At 38.1% G+C, this 22,030-nt stretch overlaps 1 protein-coding gene across 3 annotated transcripts in view; it reads right to left on the bottom strand.

The window, feature by feature from the left end:
* The window catches only part of LOC114533086, an 89,972-nt gene that overhangs the window by 46,098 nt on the left and 21,844 nt on the right, over positions 1-22,030 (bottom strand). For all 3 annotated transcript variants that reach the window (XM_028554671.1, XM_028554681.1, XM_028554677.1), the window contains 47 exons: positions 21,232-21,966; positions 21,068-21,094; positions 20,194-20,934; positions 19,351-20,100; positions 19,130-19,156; positions 18,282-19,043; positions 18,110-18,124; positions 17,768-17,914; positions 17,406-17,502; positions 17,052-17,220; positions 16,880-16,937; positions 16,743-16,763; positions 16,429-16,578; positions 16,237-16,333; positions 15,899-16,067; positions 15,744-15,798; positions 15,571-15,594; positions 14,667-15,401; positions 14,483-14,509; positions 13,598-14,362; positions 12,667-13,398; positions 12,317-12,343; positions 11,457-12,218; positions 11,004-11,277; positions 10,674-10,842; positions 10,392-10,452; positions 10,207-10,230; positions 9,889-10,038; positions 9,615-9,711; positions 9,165-9,333; positions 8,981-9,038; positions 8,859-8,882; positions 8,042-8,752; positions 7,780-7,806; positions 6,913-7,653; positions 5,971-6,693; positions 5,862-5,888; positions 4,900-5,664; positions 4,415-4,564; positions 4,064-4,160; positions 3,724-3,892; positions 3,553-3,610; positions 3,164-3,190; positions 2,323-3,057; positions 1,227-1,970; positions 328-1,053; positions 58-84 (listed from right to left, as the gene is read on the bottom strand). In XM_028554671.1, the coding sequence (XP_028410472.1) occupies positions 58-84; positions 328-1,053; positions 1,227-1,970; positions 2,323-3,057; positions 3,164-3,190; positions 3,553-3,610; positions 3,724-3,892; positions 4,064-4,160; positions 4,415-4,564; positions 4,900-5,664; positions 5,862-5,888; positions 5,971-6,693; positions 6,913-7,653; positions 7,780-7,806; positions 8,042-8,752; positions 8,859-8,882; positions 8,981-9,038; positions 9,165-9,333; positions 9,615-9,711; positions 9,889-10,038; positions 10,207-10,230; positions 10,392-10,452; positions 10,674-10,842; positions 11,004-11,277; positions 11,457-12,218; positions 12,317-12,343; positions 12,667-13,398; positions 13,598-14,362; positions 14,483-14,509; positions 14,667-15,401; positions 15,571-15,594; positions 15,744-15,798; positions 15,899-16,067; positions 16,237-16,333; positions 16,429-16,578; positions 16,743-16,763; positions 16,880-16,937; positions 17,052-17,220; positions 17,406-17,502; positions 17,768-17,914; positions 18,110-18,124; positions 18,282-19,043; positions 19,130-19,156; positions 19,351-20,100; positions 20,194-20,934; positions 21,068-21,094; positions 21,232-21,966 (13,845 nt within the window). The remainder of the gene's footprint in view (positions 1-57; positions 85-327; positions 1,054-1,226; positions 1,971-2,322; positions 3,058-3,163; positions 3,191-3,552; positions 3,611-3,723; positions 3,893-4,063; positions 4,161-4,414; positions 4,565-4,899; positions 5,665-5,861; positions 5,889-5,970; positions 6,694-6,912; positions 7,654-7,779; positions 7,807-8,041; positions 8,753-8,858; positions 8,883-8,980; positions 9,039-9,164; positions 9,334-9,614; positions 9,712-9,888; positions 10,039-10,206; positions 10,231-10,391; positions 10,453-10,673; positions 10,843-11,003; positions 11,278-11,456; positions 12,219-12,316; positions 12,344-12,666; positions 13,399-13,597; positions 14,363-14,482; positions 14,510-14,666; positions 15,402-15,570; positions 15,595-15,743; positions 15,799-15,898; positions 16,068-16,236; positions 16,334-16,428; positions 16,579-16,742; positions 16,764-16,879; positions 16,938-17,051; positions 17,221-17,405; positions 17,503-17,767; positions 17,915-18,109; positions 18,125-18,281; positions 19,044-19,129; positions 19,157-19,350; positions 20,101-20,193; positions 20,935-21,067; positions 21,095-21,231; positions 21,967-22,030) is intronic.

The raw sequence follows: 22,030 nt of genomic DNA, 5'->3' as shown, positions 1-22,030 counted from the left end.
GAATGCAACATTGGATGATTTCATGAACCTTTTTGAAAGTTAAATTGAATTACTCACCCCTCGCTGGTGGCTTTGGCCGGACACCTGTAAGAATAAATCACACACAATACTTTAAACAAATAACGCACTTAAGGCTTACTCATACTGATCAGATGTGTCTGGGTCTGATGTGTATTATTCAAGGCCTATTCCCATGAAAACAGTATGATTTTTGGTAAAGTAAATAAAAAAACCTAAGCTGCTGAAGTTGCATTCATCAAATGACTTAAACGTTTCTTATTTACCTAATGAGTACAAGAGAGCCTTCATGAAACAGGTGTGACTTACCACTAACAGCTAGCAGGTTACTTCGATAAAGTGACTTTCGTGCACTTAAAGCTAATAGGACTCCTTTACCAACTGTGACATGGGACCATGTGTTAGTACTTTTCACTTTTCTCCATCCAGTACCCCATGGCCTACGCTCTGTGATACCAGTTCGAACAAACATTTGCTTCTGTGCATTAACACCAACAACTTGACCATACTGACCCGCATCAATCTGGGTCAGACGTCCAGACACACGCTTCCATCTTATGCCAGCGACTCTACTTCTACTAACACCAATTCTGAAGAAAATTTGACCGCTAGGTGACACACCCCATTGACCATAATCACCACATGAGATGTATTTCAACTTTCCAGGAATGTGTATCCAACGCCTACCCCATGGTGCTCTGGAGTAAATACCACCACGGCAGTATATATTGTGATTGGTATTCACACCACATACAATACCCTTTGGTCCAGAGTCAATCTGTCTCAATCTTCCTGAGATTCTCTTCCAACTTGTCCCTAATCGACGGTTCTTCTTTACCCCACGCCTAAAGTAAATTTGATAGCGATAAATTGTCCACACACCAGCATCACCAGATGTTACATGATTACTGCTTCCCAATCTCCTCCATTTGCCTTTATTGAGGGCATATAAGGAATTTCCCTTTGTACAAGCCCAGGTTGTTTTTCCAGAATCAACTTGTGCAAATGCTTGTTTCATACTCTTCCATACTTTGGCTACAAAAGATTGAAGATATATTTATTATTTAAATCTATTTGATATAAGTAATTGCTTTAGAAATTTGGAAGATAATGCCCTGCAAAATAAGGGTTTGTATCCTAAGAGCTCTGATGCAAATACATAATGCAAATTTCAATCAATTGGAATACATATTTGGATGCCATCATACCAGTTGTTTGCTTCTTAGGGAGGCCTTTTTTCCCAACAAATGCAGAGGCTTCTCCTGAGAAAGGTTTGCCTTTTCTATCAACTCCGTACAACTTCCCAAGACCCACCGAGATACTGACAAGCTTCTTCTTTGCAAAACGCTTCCATCTACTTCCAACTGGATTAGCACGTGAAATTCCTAAACGTGTGTAAACTCCTGTAACAATGTTGACACCCCACACAGCACCATCTGGGCCACTCTCGACTTGGTGTAACTTTCCAGGGACATGTTTCCATCTAGCTCCTTGTGGTTTTCCAGCAGTTACTCCATATCTGTAGTATATGTTGTTAGCCTTATTCACACCCCAGTGGCCAAGAGCACCACAAGAAATGTACTTTAATTTTCCAGGGACTCTAATCCAACCAGTACCACTTCGTTTTGAAGGACTAATCCCCTTCCTGCAGTAGATGTCATCATTCTTGTTCACACCACACACAATGCCTGGGGGTCCAGAATCAATCTGTTTCAATCTACCACCAACATGAAGCCAACGTTTTCCAGTGTAGTAGTAAATTGCATAACCACGATTTGATCCCCACGTTCCAGCAGCACCAGTTGATATGTGGGTTAACAACCCTGGTATCTTTTTCCAGTTACCATTTTTTCTAGTGTAAACATTGTCTTGAGGATCAACACCCCATACAGAGGGTGTAATACCAGAGTCTATTTGAGTGATTACTCCTCTCATATTAGCCCATCGGCCATCTGAAAAAAATATTTCTGTTATTAATGGCCAGAATTCGCCACAAAAATAGAACAAAAAAAAACATTCAAGAGCTTCCTGAGTGTACAACAGTAAAAATAAAACATTCTGCCAAATGTTGTAAAGGCAATTGTCATAACAAAGTCAACTTTTCAGGAAAATATATTCATCAATCAACCTCTTTTTTTAAATCAATAAAATAGCTAAATATTCAATTACTAGAGGTCATATTGATATACTAATTTGAACCTTCATTGTGAACTACATATAGGAACTCAAGTGTATTTCACACTGATTCGTAATACATTAGCTACAGATCCATTTTGAATATACTAAATTTATATATAAGCGTACCTTTCGCTGGTGGGCGAGGGGTTACACCACCAGTTGGAGGTATAGTTCTGTATACCCTTCCATTTCTTGCCACACCATAGACAGTACCAATTCCAATTGTGATACTACGCCATTTTTTCTTGGTCCTCACTCTCTTCCATCCACGACCCCATGGTGTTTGTTCAGTGATGCCAGTACGTACATATATATTTCCACGCATAACACCCCAGACTTGGCCATATTGCCCAGCTTCAAGTTGACTCAACTTCCCAGGGATATGTCTCCATTTTAACCCAGCAGGATTGCTTCTCGATACTCCTTCTCTGAAGTATATGCTGTTAGCTTTGTTCACACCCCAGTATCCATATTCACCACAAGAGATGTACTTTAATTTACCAGGAATACGAGCCCATCGCCTGCCTCTTCGAGAGCGATAAGTGATTTGGACCCTGCAGTAGATATCATCATTTTTGTTCACACCACAGACAATTCCTCTTGGTCCTGAATCAATCTGTTTCAATTTGCCAGGCACACGGAACCATCTTCTCTTTCCACGATTGTAAACATTACCATTGCTACTTACACCCCATACACCTGCTTGACCTGATGAAATGTGCTTTAATCGCCCTCCAACTTTGCGCCATTTGCCCTTAACAAACTTAAAGATTAAACCACGTCTATTGACAGCCCAAACACGCTTGGTGATTCCAGAATCAACAACTGAGAAACGTTTTCTTAGTCTGTTCCATCCTTTGTCTGCAAGGCATACATGAATTAAAATGCATATATTATCTATGTCATCATACAAATAATAGCGCCCCTTTAATGTGCAATATTTGAATAAATTACAATTTTTACTTACCATGCTTGTCTTTGGATGGTTTACGTCCTAAAGTAAGCAAAAGCATAAATGACTTACAAACCTCAGCCTATACTTTTTAGCAGACCACAGAGTCAGGTTGTCATGAAAGTCAACCTAAAATATATGGCCTTTTTTGTCTGCAGTCATTGGGAAAGAATTTGCTCAAAATGTTGGAATTGCATCATAATATTCTTCATAATTCCATAATTCCTTTTATAAGGATAGCCCATCTTATCTATTGGTTGGTTCATTGCCTGTGTTGCCCGTTGACAGTATTTTTAACATAGATTACTGTAAAATACAAAGTTTGCTTAGTAGTCCATGTAGTGTATCCAAGCTACCATATAAACTGCTAGGGTAATGTTGTAAAACCTCTGTGTTTTAATTACCTTTCAAATACAATGTTATCTTTATTACACTAGGTCCTTTGGCCTGAAGATTTCCAACCTAAAAAATTGGAAAATCCATGAAAGCTACTTGAATGTTTAGCAACTAAATGTTTTCCAATTTATGCATTTTAGTTCAATATCACTCTCACAAAGTGTCACAACAATTTTTACCTGTTGCACATATGAAGGTTTTTGTTTGCCAGAATACCCAATCAATGCAAATGAACCACGGTAACTTTCTTTTAAAGGTTTTTTAGCACCAATCCTGAGAAGAGCTGAATAACCAGCAGGAGTCATACGTCGTTTAGCTTCATCTTGTATTGCCACCAGAAATATTTTGCTAAATGAGGTAGACAGTTATACTTTATTTCCACAACTAATTAATTACTCTATTTGCCATTTACAAGATGACTATATCAACCCATTGACTGCCAAACTTATACCAATCTTACATTGCAACCATATGGTTTGACGGTTTGCAAGTTGTGAAATAACCAAAAGTATACCATACCGTGGTTTTCTCCGCAATCTATTTAAGAATTGAATCATTAGTTGAGTGTTTCGTTTATTTGCATGAGTATCGAATGATCTACGCCTGATAACTTTCCCTAGGAATGAAGAAGTCAAAAAATTGTATAAGCTACCATTATTATGAAACTAATGATTTCTCTCAAACATGCCAAACTAAGAAGCATAAAAGACAAATCTAGAATGGTATCTCTAATAGTTTCAAGGACCCATTTTGGGCCGAACTCTCCCCATTTGAGGAACCTGGAATATGTGAGGCATTTCCACATTCTTGGAGTTAGAATTATTTCTGAATCACGCAATCCCATTTAAGACCAAACAAAAGAATACATACCTGTGACAGCATTAAGAACAACAACATTGTATCCTCGGCCATGTTTCGAGTAGTCTTTCCCATTGACTCTAATTATTGCACGTCCACATCCACGGTATCTGCCTTTGTCTTTGCATCCCTCGCTTCTGATGTACAGTCTAACCGGTTTACCTATATCATAAGAGTTTTATTTAGGTTATATTATTAAGTTATTACACTATTAAATCAGTGTGGTTTGGATGAAAGGAAGAATATAAGAGGTAGCTATGTAAATCAGGGGCTTTGTACAACACTGAAGTAGCGAGCCTATTGCCATTGATATATTGCCATTGATGGAAACTAGGGCATCTAAGAATGGTACACTGGTCTCACTGATCTCCCATGTAAATTGGAGGCTGTATTTACTTGTGTACTTCATCAAAATTAATTATTATACCATTCCTTTTCCAAATTTTATTTCAAAAGCACAAAATTTATGTATTGAAAGTTAAAATGATCAAACATACCAGGCTTTTTCGGTAATCCTTTTGGTCCCAGGAACTTGGAAACTTCTCCATACACAGGCCTACCCTTTTTGTTTATAGCAAAAATGACACCCAGGCCAACAGAGACACTTGCCATTGGAGTTCTACCCACACGTCTCCAGGATCCACCAATTGGGTTTCGTTTAGATATACCCCGACGGGTGAAGAGAATTCCATCAATGTTTACACCATATACAGCTCCATTTGGTCCGGACTCAATCTGAGCTAACTTACCAGAAACATGTTTCCATCGTGTACCTTGTGGTCTGGTGGGCTTCACCCCATATCGGAAATATATATTCCAGGCCTTGTTTACACCCCAATGTCCATAGAGACCACAAGAGATATACATCAGTCTACCAGGTACATGAATCCAGTTTCGTCCTGTACGTACTTTAGGGGTTATTCCACGACGACAGTAGATTTGATCACCTCTATTTACACCACAGACAATTCCAAATGGACCAGAATCTATTTGTTTTAACTTTCCTCCAATGTGTTTCCACATAGATCCTCTCTTACGCTTTGCAGTGACACCCCTACGGAAGTAAATATTGTTTCCCCTATTTACACCCCAGACTCCAGATTCACCTGAAGAGATGTGGATCAATTTTCCAGGAACTTTTCGAACTTTGCCATTATCAATTGAGTATATAACATCATTTCCATCCACACCCCAAGGGGTAACTGTAATTCCAGAATCAATTTGCGTCATCTTTCGACCAGGGACAACTCGCCATCTTTGATCTATAAATAGTATGTATACCAACAATTAATTAATATGAAAGAGTTTCAAGACTACCAATGGAAGACTCTGACTTCCCCCACTTAGGTATGCCAATGTATCTTAATAACCCTGCTCAATCTTAAAGATACGAATGCAGAATGAACTTCAGAATGATTCTCATTTTTAAAAGGGTAAAAAGATAAAAGAAATAACAAACCTCGTTTAGGAATTTTAGGAGCAATGCCTAAAGAAAAATATTAAAAAATATTAACAATAAATCTTTTTCATAAATGTCTGCTATCTTAGCAATTATTTTCCCTTTTTACCTGCAATAGCAGTCAAGGTACTTCTGTATGCAGCCTTGAATGTGTCTAAAGCGAACATCTTTCTGCCAATAGAAACATGTGACCAGCGTTTTACACCAGGGATCAACTTCCAACCTCTACCTTGAGGTTGTCGTTGTGTAATCCCGGTTCTAACATACATTTGCCCTCGTCTGTTTATACCAACCACCTGACCATTAAGACCACTTTCTATCTGGTTCAGTAATCCTGGTATTCTCATCCAACGCCAACCTTGGGGCCGACTTCTGCTTACACCTTGTCTAAAGAAGATATGATTAGCTTTGTTTACACCCCAGTGTCCATATGAACCACAAGAGATATATTTAAGTTTGCCAGGAACATTTATCCAACGTCTTCCATATGGTATACTTCTTGTAATCTGAAGGCGACAATAGATGTTGTTTGCACTGTTTACACCACAAACAATTCCTCTTGGTCCTGAATCTATTTGTTTCAGTCCACCTGGAACTCTCTTCCATTTTATGCCCAGTGGACGTCTTCTTCCCTTGACTCGATACCAAATACTGCTTCCACTGATACCCCAGACACCAGAAGGTCCCGCTGACACATGATTTAGTCTACCTGACACTCTCTTCCATTTGCCACGGAAAAGTGAGTAGATAACTTTTCCTGCATCAACAGCCCATGTGGAGTAAGTTGTGTCAATCTGTTTAAATACACCAGGCAACCTTGCCCATTTGCTTCCTAAAAATGAAATATAGGTAAAATCAAAGCTACATGGCTTGTCATTATCCTGAATATCTTACAAAAATAATGTAAAATTGAAATAGCCACCTCCATTAGCTGGTGAGATTGAACATGAATTTCATTGTTAAAAGGTGGAGGATTTCTTTCTTCTACTAGGGGTGCTAATTTCTGCCAAGGAGAACATATTTCAATGCCCTATAACAAAGTATGCCTTACCTGTTGGCCGTTTAGGTAGGCCATTCTTTCCAACAAATGTCGATGCCTCTCCAGAGAAAGGTCTACCCTTTTTATCCACACCATACAGCTTACCAAGACCAACTGATATACTGACAAGCCTCTTCTTACCAAAGCGCTTCCATCTTTTTCCAACTGGATTGAAACGAGAGATACCCAAGCGGGTGTAAATTCCTGTTATAATGTTAACTCCCCATACAGCACCATTTGGACCAGTCTCGATTTGGTGTAACTTTCCAGGGACATGTTTCCATTTTGTTCCCTGAGGTCTTCCAGCAATGACACCATACCTGAAGTATACATTGTTAGCTTTATTCACACCCCAGTGTCCAAGAGCACCACAGGAAATGTACTTAAGTTTTCCAGGTACTCTAATCCATCCAGAACCACTAGATCTGGTTGGACTTATTCCTTTCCTGCAGTAGATATCATTATTTTTGTTCACACCACACACAATGCCTGGGGGTCCAGAATCAATTTGTTTCAATCTTCCACCAACATGAAGCCAACGTTTTCCAGTGTAGTAGTAAATTGCATAACCTCGATTTGACCCCCATGTTCCAGCAGCACCTGTTGATATGTGAATCAACGATCCTGAAATCTTTTTCCAGTTGCCATTTTTTCGAGTGTAAATATTGTCTTGGGGGTCAATGCCCCATACAGAAGGTGTCATTCCAGAATCCATTTGAGTGATTACACCTCCCATTTTTGACCACCGGCCATCTAAAGGGAAAGAAAAAGGGTGGACATGCTGCAATGATTACCTTACAACTAGCTGTAGCAGAGTGGCTTAACACTTAAAAAAAAGGAAATAAAAAATGTAATATGTAAATGCACAAAGTTAATTACCTTTAGCTGGTGGCCGAGATGTAACACCTTAAAACAAAGAAGAATTTATCACTGGAATTGTTGTTATTTACAGCCTAACATATTGTGTGCTGATGCAATTGCTATGGATGAAAATCCTCAACACACAAAAATACTCAAATTGCATTTAAAAGAGATATATAAAACTACAAACCAATGACACAAAATGCAATTGTTGTGCATATAATTGTTACAATTTAATTGTTGTGACTTAAACCTAAATCAATTCCTTGATTCTAATTACCTCCAGTTGTAGGAACAGTTCTATAGACCCATCCATTTCTTGCTACTCCATAAACAGCACCATATCCAATTGTTATACGATGCCATGACTTCTTTGTTTTCACTCTTTTCCAGCCAAGACCCCATGGTGTTTGTTCTGTGACACCAGTACGAACATATACTACTCCATTTCTATTTACACCCCACACCTGACCATATCGTCCAGCCTCAAGTTGTCTCAACTTTCCGGGAATATGCCGCCATTTTATTCCTGAAGGGTTGCTCCTTGACACCCCTTCTCTGAAATATATATTGTTGGCTTTGTTCACCCCCCAGTGACCATATTCACCACATGAAATGTACTTCAGTTTACCAGGAATGTGAACCCATCTTTTTCCTCGTTTGAGACGTGATGAGATTTGCATTCTGCAATATATGTTATCCCCTTTGCTCACACCACAAACAATTCCTCTTGGTCCTGAATCAATCTGTTTCAATCTACCAGACACATAATACCATCTTTTCCTTTCACGGAAGTAGATTTTTCTATTACGGTTCACACCCCAAACACCAGCTTGACCTGAAGAGATGTGTCGAAGTCGACCTCCAACTTTACGCCATTTGCCCCTTACAAGTTTGAAAATGAGACCACGTTTGTTGACTGCCCAAACATGCCTTGTCATCCCAGAATCAATACGTGTGAAGCGCTTTCGGATTTTACTCCATGCTGGGTCTGTTGAGAGAAAAAAATCATCAGTTCTATATCAAAAGACCTTCCCCAGTTTATGGTTTGAAAGCAATAAATTCATGCATGATAATACTAATCAATAAAAGGGTACCTCTTGTTTTTCCTGGACGTTTTGCTAAAGTAAAAAAATTATCAGTAACACAAAAAACAAATTAAAACTATTATGATCATTTATGATCATATACAGAAAGTTCAACTTCAGTCTTCAAATACCTTTAAAGGCTAGTGCTGTTCTAATAACGCTTGGTCCTTTACGACGACGTTTTGCAACCTGTGAAAAGAATCACAAAGCTCCTCAGTAAAAATTATAATTGTTCGCAATGCTTTAATTTAAGCTACCATATCCTACCTGAGGATAGTTTATGGATTGATGTAATGTAATAACAGTCATTTTTACCTGTCGAACAAATGATGGCCGCCCTGGTCCAGTGTATCCAACAAGAGCAAATGATCCCCGGAAAGCTGCATTTAGTGGATTCCGTGCTCCAATTCTACGTAAAGCACTGTAAGCATTTCCCCTCATTTTTCTTTGACCTTCATCTTGAATTGCAACCAGTACAATAAGACTATGAAAAAATTGACAGTTTTGATTAGTTAGAAGAAACACAATAACACTTGAGAGAAGCCAGGTAACAAATACCATAGATTTTGGAATTTTGTAATATAAGATGAAGCAATTCCAGATGTATAACTAGTTCCATAGACAGCTATTTTATAAATAAGCAATGTTTTATTTCTTAGAATCTCTTACACTATAAAATATATATAAATAGATTCTTAGCAAATATGGGGACCTATGGCCATTCTGGTCAACTCCATCTTCTGCATGAAATTTATGACTACTCACCCAGGTTGCTTGCGTAGCCTGTTTATGAATTGAACCATTCTTTTTACGTTACTGTGGTGTGCATGGGTGTCGAAAGACACACGTCGAATTACCTTTCCTGTTGGTGAAGATTAATGGAGTGTTCTACTTAATTGTTCATTTTTTTAATGTTCATTAATTATTGTGTATCTAATTAAATTGACTGCAGCTATTCATCTGTCTTATCGCATTATAAGAGCTGTGAAACAAACTGTTATAAAAACATGAAAGTTTCTCTAAAAAGGGCACACAATACCTGTCGATCCAGTCAGGACAACAAAATTGTATCCTCTTCGGTGTGGAGAAATATCTCTGCCATTCAGTTTTATATAAGCACGACCACACCCAGGTGCTCGGCCCTTGTCATCACATCCTTCACTTCTAATCACAACAGTCTTGCGTTTGACTGAAAGTTTTTAAGATATTATATAAGCCATACTGCAAAATAAACTAACGTTCTAATAAAGCTGCAACTGAAAAGAAATAAAAAACTAAAGTTTTCCTTTTGGTATAAAATGTGTTGTGTTTTTAGGCAAGACAATGTCTACACAGCAAAACATTCAAAATTGCATACCTTTAGGTTTTGGCTTTGGTTTTCCTAGAACAGAATAAATGAAGAATTAGTTGATAAAATATTTATCAGTATAAAGAATTGCATAAACACATTGGTATTTTTACAATACAGAGCTTCTCAATTATGTTAATATAAGTTGCACAAATTACTAGTGACAGAAGTTATATGTAGAGAAATGTACATACGTCCTGCTAATGGTATAGCAGTTCTAATGATGCTTGGTCCTTTGAATCGACGCTTGGCAACCTAAAACAAAGAATTTAATGTTTGTTGAAAATCAGGAAAAAACACAACATGTTTAGAGCAAGACCCAATTATAATTTCAAGTCATTTATCTTTAAGCATGATAGGCATTGTTGAGCCTTATGTCAAGTTATTTTTTTTAATGTTTAGGCCTTTCCTCAATAAAAATCATATTTTTAATCCTGTGTGATCTGTAGTGGATGAAATTTTATGTTTCAACTTACTTGTTTAACCCAAAATGGACGCCCAGGCCCAGTTGTTCCAACCAATGCATAAGAGCCACGGAAAGATCTATAAAATGGATTTCGGCCACCAACAAGGCGTAATGCCTTGTAAGCTGCTGTATACATCTTTCGGCTGGCTTCATCTTGTACAGCAATTAGGAAAATTCGACTGAAATTTAATCAAAAAATTTTCTAGAAACATCAAAGCAACAGAGGTATACATAAAAGTTGCTGCAGCCTGTTGCTGCATAAAACGTTTTCATTGTAATTCAGGATATGCTTTTTGTATTTGACGTTACACAACTACAGGAAAAGAATTGTATAACTTACTATTTTATCTTCTTCATTCTTTTCAAAAATCTAATCATTCTGTTCACATTGGCACGTGCACCGTGAGTATCAAAGGACTTCCGTCTAACAACTTTACCAGTAAATGAATTTAGTACAACAATATTGTATCCTCGTTTATGTCTGGAGTAGTCCCTGCCATTGACTTTGATGTAAGCACGGCCACATCCACGATATTTTCCACGATCATTACAACCTTCACTTCTTATAAATATCTTTGCAACTTTGCCTGGTCTTGGCTTTATTGGTTTAGGCCCTGGGAGGAATGTAGAGGAATATTGTTATTACAGACAATGGTTTTAAAAATGTATATAAATATAAAATCACAGAAAATTGAGAGAAATTTCATAATTTCTGAAATTATTTTTTCAAAACATGTAAAAGCTGAGGAGAATAGAGGTGTACAGCAGACCAGATAATTTAGCAAAAACATACCAGTTTTCTTTGGAATACCATGTGGGCCTAGGAACTTTTTCACATCTCCTAAGAAAGGACGACCTTTACGTCCAATGCCATATAGAACACCACGCCCAACTGAAATACTGCTAAGTTTCTTTTTGCCAACAATCTTCCATCTTTTGCCTACAGGATTTCTTTGAGAGATACCCAATCTAGTGTACACTGTGCCAAATTGGGTCACACCAAATACTGCACCATTTGGTCCAGATTCAATCTGCGCTAATTTTCCAGGAACTCTCCTCCACTTAACACCTTGTGGTCTACGTCGGTTCACACCATGTCTGAAGTAGATATTATGATTTTTGTTGACACCCCAATGTCCATATAATCCACATGATATGTAGATCAGGCTACCAGGAACCCTCTTCCAGCTTTTACCATATGGACGTCGCTTAGTGATACCAGTGCGACACCATATTGAAAATTTATGTGTCACACCACAGACTATGCCATAAGGACCAGAATCAATTTGACTTAAACTTCCACCCACTCTTTTCCAGGACCTACCACTTGGTCTTTTGGAGGTCACACCACGACGGAACCAAATACTTCGGCTCCTTGCGCAACCAAATACACCAGAAGCCCCAGACGATACATGCACCAATCTTCCACCAACTCTTCTCAATTTTCCTTTTGTGTATAAATAGATAAAGTCATTTGGATTAACACCCCATGTATAACCAGTTATGCCTGAGTCAATTTGTGACAATATGGAGCGTAAAGGTTGCCATCTTCCATCTGAAATGAAAATAACACAATGACTAAGTAGAGTTCCAAATAAATCAGGAAGACAACAGGATTGAAGGAATTTGAACTTGAAGTGTTAAATCACATACCTTTAGCAGGTGGTTTAGGGACCGCACCTACAGCAGAAGAAAAATAAGGTAATGTATAAGTACATATATCAACAATGGTGCCATTATATGAAAAATGCCGATTATTTTTTACCAATTCATAAAACACAAACTTTTCTCACTTTCAAAATATTATCAGGATATCAAATATGCATTATTGCCATTTAATTGAATATGAATGGTTTCATGTTATTTAATTGAATATGAATGGTTTCATGTAATGGTTTCAGAGCCGTATTTTCTGTACTGCATACCCTACATGTTGAGGATATGGAATAATTGTAGTGATTAACTTAATCATTACATGGGACAATAGTGTACATGGAACGTACCTCCTATAGCTAACAGGTTGGCCCTATAAGCAACCCTAGCAGTATCGAGAGTGTAAACGGTACCATATCCAATTGAGACCTGTGCCCACAACTTCACAGATGGAAGATGTTTCCATCTTAAACCATATGGTCTATTCTCTGTCACACCCAAACGCATATACATTTTTCCTTGTTTGTTCACACCATATACTTGGCCATACTGTCCGGCAGAGATCTGAGCCAGGTTACCAGGTATTTTCTTCCAGTTATACCCTTGAGGTCTGCTTCTTGTTACACCTAATCTAAAGTAGATCTGACCAGCTGGATTCAATGTCCAGTAACCATACTCGCCAATAGAGATGTATGTGAATGGCCGGGAAACATATATCCATCTTCTACCATATGGTGCATGACGACAAATTTGGAGCCGACAAAAAACTTTGTTTAATCTACTAACGCCACACACAAGTCCTTTTGGCCCAGAGTCAATTTGCTTGAGTTTGCCACCAACTCTCTTCCAACGTGTACCAAATGGCCTTCTTTTTGTCACACCAAGTCGATAGTAGATTCTATTCAATGTTGCAATTCCCCAAACACCTGCTTTACCAGACACAATTGAATATAATCGACCAGATATCTTCTTCCATTTCTTTCCAGAAAGACCATAAATATACCTTGGATTGCGGATTGCCCAAGTTCTGACACCAGTGTCTATTTGGCTGAAAACTTCTTGTGTTTTTGTCCACTTTGAACCTAAACAAACAAAAAAATGACAATATAATTATTTTTAACAGTTAATGTAAGTCAGTACAATAAAAACTACAGACATATTTATAACACTAAACATGTCAAAATGAAACTGACATGTGCAATATCATCTGGGCAGTAGAATAACAACTCAACTTCGACCATGTGATATACATAAATATTTAACATTTTATGTATCACACACCTTTTGTTTTCTTAGGTAAAGCTTTAGGGCCAGCAAGTACAGATACAACTGTGGAGAATGGCCTAGACTTTCGGTCAACTCCGTATAATGAACCAAGTCCAACTGAGATGCTGACTAGCTTTTTCTTTTTGAACCCTCTCCATCTTGTTCCAATAGGATTGCTTTTGGTTATACCAAGACGAGTATAAACACCTGTGTAAAGGTTTACACCCCATACAGCTCCATCAGGACCAGACTCAATTTGATGTAGTCGGCCAGGTACACGTTTCCACCTTGTCCCCTGTGGCCTGCCTGGATTAACCCCATATCTGTAGTATACATGGTTGTTTTTGTTTACACCCCAGTGTCCAAGTGCACCACATGATATGTACTTGAGTCTTCCAGGAACCTTGGTCCAACTACTACCAAATTTGTTTACAGGTGAAATACGTGTTCTGCAGTAGATATAATCATTCTTGTTCACTCCACAAACAATTCCAGGTGGCCCTGAATCTATCTGTTTTAATCCACCAGGAATTCGCTTCCACATTCTGCCTTTAATATTTTTACCACCAACTCCCAAGCGGAAATAGATTCGGTTATTTCGGGCAACACCCCAGACACCAGCTCCTCCGGAGGAAATATGAGTCAATCTTCCACCAACTTTTTGCCATTTTCCGTTCATTCGCACCCATATTAAATCACTTGGGTCCACACCCCAAATATTGGGGGTCATTCCAGTATCAATTTGGGAAAGCACTCTACCAAAGGCCGTCCATTTTGGATCTACAAAATGTCGAAATGATTTATTAATCCACCTATCACTACTTCAGAAACAAAATATTGAGAATGAGTAAAGTAGCAAGTGAAACTATGATTATATAGAGAGAGAGAATCTTTAGATACCTCGAGGTTGTGGTCTTGGAGTTACCCCTAAAAATCAAATGTAATTTTATTGTTAACACATAGCTGTACAAACAAAGAGCTATATGGTTTACTTATTTGCTTAGTCTGGTAATGGTTGATATGGTATGGGGTATGGGTGCAATTGTGCAATTTTTTGTAAAAAATTCAAACAGGACAAATTTACCTCCAGTAGCTGGAGACGTTCTATATGCATGTCCATTTGAAGCGACACTAAATACAGCACCAATTCCAATAGTTACATGTCGCCATGCCTTGCGAGTCTTCACCCTCTTCCATCCAATGCCCCATGGTTTAGATGCAGTAACACGAGTACGAACATAAATCTTTCCCCCAGGGCTGAGACCCCAAACTTGACCATATTTCCCTGCCTCCAATTGACGTAACCTTCCTGCCACTCTTCGCCATTTAATTCCCAAAAGATTGCTTCGTGAAACACCTTCTCTGAAGTAAATGTAGTTGTTGCGGTTCACACCCCAGTATCCATATTCACCACAAGAGATGTACTTCAGTTTACCAGGAATGTGAATCCATCCTCTCCCTCGTCTATAGTGTTGACTGATTTGACTCCTGCAGTATATGTTATTTTGTTTGTTCACCCCACAGACAACACCTTTCGGTCCAGAATCAATCTGTATGAGTTTACCAGGCACACGTTTCCAATATCTACCCTTAGGCTTTCTTGCTGTGACAGACATACGGAAGTATATACTACCACTGCCAGTGGTGCCCCAAACTCCAGCCTGGCCAGATGAAATATGCTTTAGTCCTCCAGAAATTCTTTGCCATTTTCCTCTTATATAGGTAAAAATTTGCCTTCGCTTGTTTACAGCCCATGCCCTGCTTGTCATGCCAGAATCAACCACTGTGAAACGTTGTTTCATTTGTGCCCAGTTTTTGTCTACAGGTTCAAATTTAACAATGGTTTAGTGTAATGGTTTCATTTCACTGCAATGTAACTACTTTTTATCTTACTCTCTTCCATACAAACTATTCCAAAAATTGATAAAAGCAAAACAAAAACTTTTATATAGGCTATAGCTTTAACAAATCGTATACATGTACAGTACCTGGGGGTGGTCCAACACGTTTTTCTTAAAAGAAGAAAAATAATTTTAATTAAAAATATTGAAAGAGTATTTATCAAAGATTTTAATTAAACGTGTTTAAATCAGATTTCTATACTAATGACAATGACATGGATTTCAATCAGTTCTTTTAATAAGTAAAAAACATCTCTTACTGAGTCTAATGGCTACATTAATGATGCTAGGCCCTTTGTATCTTCGATTCCCAACCTATACAAACAAAATGTGTGATTTAGAATATAGAATGTTTTATCCAATATAAAGCTCAAAGGTATTCAAAGGTATTTATTGCATGGTACATTTTTCTTACCTGCTTGACAAATCTTGGTCTACCCGGTCCAGTATAACCAATCAGGGCAAATGATCCACGGAAATCTGCATTGAAAGGTTTGCGTGCTCCAATTTTACGCAGGGCACTATAGGCAGCAGTGGTCATTTTGTTTTTTCCCTCATCTTGTATGGCAACAAGAATAATTTTGCTAAAAATATACCATTTAGACCATTATGTTATGTTGCATACCACTGTCTAACTCTTGGACTCAAACTATATATACATGTTTTATACTTCACCTGCATCACAAAACCCCCATTTCTACTGGTTTGTTTCTACTGTATGGACTGAATGACTACACTAAATTAATATCTTACTTTGGAATTTTCTTTATTCTGTTCAAAAATCGAACCATTGTATTGACATGTGACGGTTTACCATGTGTATCAAATGAACGACGTCTGATAATTTTGCCTAAGAAGAACAAAGAACTGAGTAAGTTCAAGCTACTAGAAACAATTCAAAACAAAAAAAAACATACAAACTGTACCTAAGAAACAATGTCTAACCTGTATCAGCTCGAAGTACAACAATGTTATATCCTCTTTGACGCCGTGAGTAGTCTTTTCCATTCACTTTAATATTGGCTATACCACAATGACCTCTCTTGCCTCTGTCATTACAGCCCTCACTCCGTATGGAGATCATCATCACTTTGGCTGCAAATAGAAATGTATAAGATTTGTTATGGATGGTTTGCATGCTAGACATAGCAAAAGTGGTGCAGAAGGCCTTTAAAATTATTGGACTATTATCATATATTTAGGTAAAAAAATGTTGAAAGATTTAGGTGAAAGTAAACATATAATATTTGAAATCATACCTGGTCTAGGCCTTGGTTTTGCTGAAAGGAGAACAAAGAAAACATTTTAATAAAAATAAAATCTCTAATTTACAAACAAAAGTATGACCAACAATTTAACGTGTAAGCTTAGGTAGGTCTAAGATAACATGATTTACCTCTCATAGCAAAGGCTGCATTAATAACACTTGGTCCCCGCCTGCGCTTGTTAGCTTTCTATAAAATTTTGATTATAAAAATGACTCATCAGTTTGTACCCAATATAAATTGCAAAAACCAGTCTTTCCGATAGAAGCACGTAAACCAACCTAATGGCAAGTTTACTATTACCTGTTGGATAAAAGGTGGTTTACCAGGACCAGTATAGCCAAGCAGTGCATATGATCCTCGAAAGTCTGCTCTGAATGGACTCTTTGCACCGACTCTTTTTAATGCATTATATGCAACACCTGTCATACTCTTTTTCCCTTCATCTTGTATTGCAACTAAGATAATTTTACTACAAAAATGAATAATTTTAAGATAAGATCATAAGTAGGACATTTCCAATTAGTTTTCATATTAGAAGGTTTCCAATTAGTTTTCACATTAGAAGGTTACCAATTACTTGATCGAATATGCAATTGCTTGTTTGAACTCATCCCTAAAAATAGATCTGTTTAGAAAGGTTTCTTTTTATCTTACTTCTTTTTTCCTTTCATTCTGTTCAAAAATCTGGCCATTCTTTTAGCATTTCCCCGATTTGCATGAGTATCAAAAGACCGACGTCTGATAGGTTTGCCTAGTGTAGTGTAAAGAAGAACTTTTCAAGATAATTTAAAGAGTAATGACTGACACTAGAAGCTTGCAATGGACTAGATGGTCTGTAAGAAGAAAAAAGTATCTATTAAAAGATAGCTAATTTCCTCAGGCAGAAATCAAACATATGCTTCTAGAATGTTTGAGCAGTGTATGAAATGCAGTGCACAATCACATAACTCATAGTAAAAAGCATTGGTTAATAGAAAAAAAACAACAATTTCACATTCCAATGTTTACACTCATACCTCTGCTGTTCAAGACAACAATATTGTATCCACGGCCATGTCTGGAATAATCCTTTCCATTCACTTTAATGTAAGCACGTCCGCATCCTTTGGCTCGTCTTCTGTCCTCACAACCTTCACTGCGGATATAGATGGACAAAACATTCCCTAAAAATAATGTAAAGAAATATGTCAGCAATAAATGCAACTTGTTCTATGTTTACCTTCAATATCACCAGAATGCAGAAATGCTTATTCATGTGTTACACAATTATAAAATATTAGAAAATGTGCATGAAACTCCTATCAAATGTTATCACCATTCTTCAAGTGTTTAATATTCATTTTATAGCATCCACATACCTGGTTTTATTGGTTCTGAAAGATAAGAAGAATAAAAATGATTACAATATAGTAAATAGAAAATGTGCTTTGACCATATCAAGTATAAAACTTCGCAAATTTTTAATACAACAAAGCTACAATCTATTTATTTTAAACTTCTAAAAGATAACAAATGTCTGGTTGGACATACTTGGCTTCTTTGGCAAACCATTCCGTCCAAGGAACTTAGCAACATCACTAATATATGGCTTTCCTACATGATCTATTCCAAAGAGGTATCCAAGTCCTACAGAAATTGTTGCCAGGTGCTTTCTGCCAATAGGTTTCCATGATGATCCAATAGGATTACCACGGGAAATGCCCAGGCGAGTCAAAACTCTTCCATCTAAGTTTACACCCCAAACTGCACCATTAGCTCCAGATTCAATGTTCACCAAGTAACCAGGAATATGCTTCCACCGTTGTCCCTGGGGCTTGCCAAACTTCACACCATATCTGAAGTATATTCTGAAGTTTTTATTAATACCCCAATGCCCATAGAGACCACAAGAAATATATGTAAGTTTTCCAGGGACATGAATCCATCCAATTCCCATGGGACGTCTTTGTGTAATACCTCGCCGGCAGTATATGTTATTGCCTTGATTTACACCACAGACAATTCCAAATGGTCCTGAGTCAATCTGTTTCAGTCTACCACCAATTCTGGCCCAACTTGTCCCTGATACTCTCTTGGGTGTAATTCCTCTGCGCATGTAGATGCTATTTCTGCGATTTACACCCCAAACACCACCTTCTCCTGGAGAAACATGTGCCAAATGTCCACGAACTTTTTTAATTTTCCCACTTACAAATGCATACACACCATCATTGAAGTCAACACCCCATGGTGTATTGCTAATTCCAGAATCCAACTGGGATAATGGTTTACCAACTCGTTGCCACCTGCCATCTAAACAAAAGTGTAATAATATAAGCCATTGTTGTAAAAAATCATGCATCAATTAGTTTCAGGCATTAGGATAAATAGAAACTTACCTCGAGGGGAAGGCTTTGGCTTGACTCCTAAAACAAAAAATGTTGAAAATAACTACTCTAAAAAAGTAATTCACCTCTGAAGCTCAACAAACAAGGTTTTCATGTGTTGTTTCCAACATTGAGTACATATTCTAACTTGCATATCATTTCTAAAGCTGCAGTTGTAGATATGAGATAAGCATATACACACATTTGCATTGTACACATTATAAGCGTCTTACCACTGATGACAAGGGGATTTGCTCTGAATAGAGTCTTTGATGGATCCAGAGAGTAAACAACACCGATTCCAATAGAGACATGACTCCACACCTTTGTGGAAATTCTCTTCCAACTAGTTCCATGCCGTCGTTTCTCAGTGACACCAGTCCTCACATACATTTGCCGAGATTTGGCCAAACCATACACCTGGCCAAATTTACCAGCCTCAATTTGAATAAGATTTCCTCCAACTCTTCGCCATTTATAACCAACTGGGTTGCTTCTGCTCATTCCCGCTCTGAAGTAGATTTGACCTGTCTTGGTCACTCCCCACATACCATACTCGCCAATAGAGAGATACTTAACTGCAGCACCACCTACCATAACCCATCTTCTACCATATGGCAGTCTTTGTGAAATACCCTGACGACAATATACCTTACTACCAGTGCTACCACAAACAATTCCTCTGGGCCCAGAATCTATTTGCCGCAATGAGCCACCCACTCGTTTCCACCTCAAGCCAAGTGGTCGTTGCCTGGAGACACCAACTCGGATATATATATTGCCTCTTCTTTTGCCTGAGAATGCAATACCCCATACACCAGATTGGCCAGTTGAAACATGGTCTAGCCTACCAGCTATTTTTCTCCAGTTTCCACGATAAAGTCTATAGATCAATCTTGAAGCATCAACTGCCCACACAGATCTTGTTATACCAGAGTCAACCTGTTTGAAACGTCTTCGCATGTTTGTCCATTTACCTTTGCCTAAAATTAAAAAGCAACAAAAACAGTTTTGGGGTAAATAGAGATTATCATTGGACATCTTTATTATCTAGAACAATTGAAAATATTGCCTACCTGAAGGTTGTCTGGGTAGGCCTTTCCGTCCCACTAATGCACGAGCTGGTGTTGAATATGGTCTACCATTTCTGTCCACTCCAAAGAGAACACCAAGGCCAACTGATATACTAACCAGTTTTTTCTTCTTGAAACCCTTCCATCTTTTTCCAATTGGATTTCGTCGACTTACGCCAAGACGGGTGTAAACTCCAGTGAAGATGTTCACACCCCAGACAGCACCATCTGGACCAGATTCAACTTGATGTAACTTACCAGGTACATGCTTCCACTTTGTTCCCTGTGGTTTTCCAGGCAAAACACCATACCTAAAGAATATGTCATTATTTTTGTTCACACCCCAGTGTCCAAGTGCACCACATGAGATGTACTTCAGTTTTCCTGGAACTCTAGCCCACTTAGTGCCATACAAACGTGCAGATGAGATTCCAAGTCGGCAGTAAATATTATCACCATTATTCACCCCACAGACAATTCCACGGTTCCCAGAATCAATCTGCTTCAGACTACCAGAAACCCTCTTCCATCCTGTACTGGCATAGTAGTAGATCTGTAAACTGCTGCTTATTCCCCATGTCCCACTGCCACCAGTGGTTACATGTTTTAATCTTCCATTCACTTTTCTCCATTTACCATTTTTGCGGGTGTAAACATTGTTACTAGGATCAGTTCCCCAGACCTGTGAGGTTATACCTCCATCTATCTGTGAAAACAGACGGCCAATCTTAGACCATCTTGGATCTACAAAAAGAAATAGAGGAGAATGAAATGCCAATAAAGCAACTTTTACTCACTTTCTTTTTTAAGGCATATTAACAAATGATTATAAAAATATGTGTTATAGAAATGAATCAGTAAAGCTAAGTACACTGACCTTTTGATGGTGGACGAGGAGTGACACCTGGAAGGAACATATTATAGTATATTAACAAAAAGTTGTTTTACTACTATATCATTACGCTAGCATCAAAAAATGTGTGGTAAACATGATAAAAATTATAGCACTATGGAAGCCTTGTAAGGAATCTCTATTCCTACCTCCAGTTGTTGGCATTGTCCTATACACATATCCATTTTTACCAATTCCAAACACTGACCCAATTCCAATGGTTATATGTTTCCATTTCTTTTTTGTTCTCACCAGTTTCCAACGGCGACCCCACGGAACATTCTCAGAAACACCTTGACGAACATAGACATGCCCACGGCGATTGACTCCCCACACCTGACCGAATCGCCCAGCTTCAATCTGTGTCAATTTTCCAGGAATCCGTCTCCATCTGGACCCACGTAGATTACTTCTGGTGACACCTTCTCGGAAATATATATTGTTCTGCTGGTTGACGCCCCAATACCCATAATCGCCACATGAAATATACTTCAGTTTTCCAGAGACACGGGTCCAGCCTTTTCCAGTGTGTCTCAAGCGTGTTATTTGAGTTCTACAGTAAATGGTTTGTGAGGTGGTAACTCCGCAAACAACTCCTCTCGGTCCAGAATCAATTTGCCTCAATCTTCCAGAAATCTGAATCCAACGCCTGCCTCTACGGTTTCTGTTGTTAGTGCCTTGTCTGTAATAAATCTTATTGTTATTTGACGTTCCCCAGACACCTGCACGGCCTGATGATATGTGTTTTAATCTGCCACCAACATTTTGCCAACGTCCTTTGTAGAAGACGAAAATTTGCTGCTTTCGGTTGATTGCCCAAATTGATGTTGTTATCCCAGAATCAACAACAGTGAAAATTCGCCGCATCTTTTTCCATGCTGGATCTAACATGAAAATTTTGAGGTTTGCTTTCTAATGTAGTGAACATTCATTAAATATTAATTGGAT

Source organism: Dendronephthya gigantea, unplaced genomic scaffold (genome assembly GCF_004324835.1).
Source record: "Dendronephthya gigantea isolate DGI-Jeju-01 unplaced genomic scaffold, DenGig_1.0 000002F, whole genome shotgun sequence".
Classification (NCBI taxonomy): Eukaryota; Metazoa; Cnidaria; class Anthozoa; order Malacalcyonacea; family Nephtheidae; genus Dendronephthya; species Dendronephthya gigantea.
The sequence above is the reverse complement of the archived record's forward strand: the minus strand, read 5'-3'. Positions and strand labels throughout refer to the sequence as shown.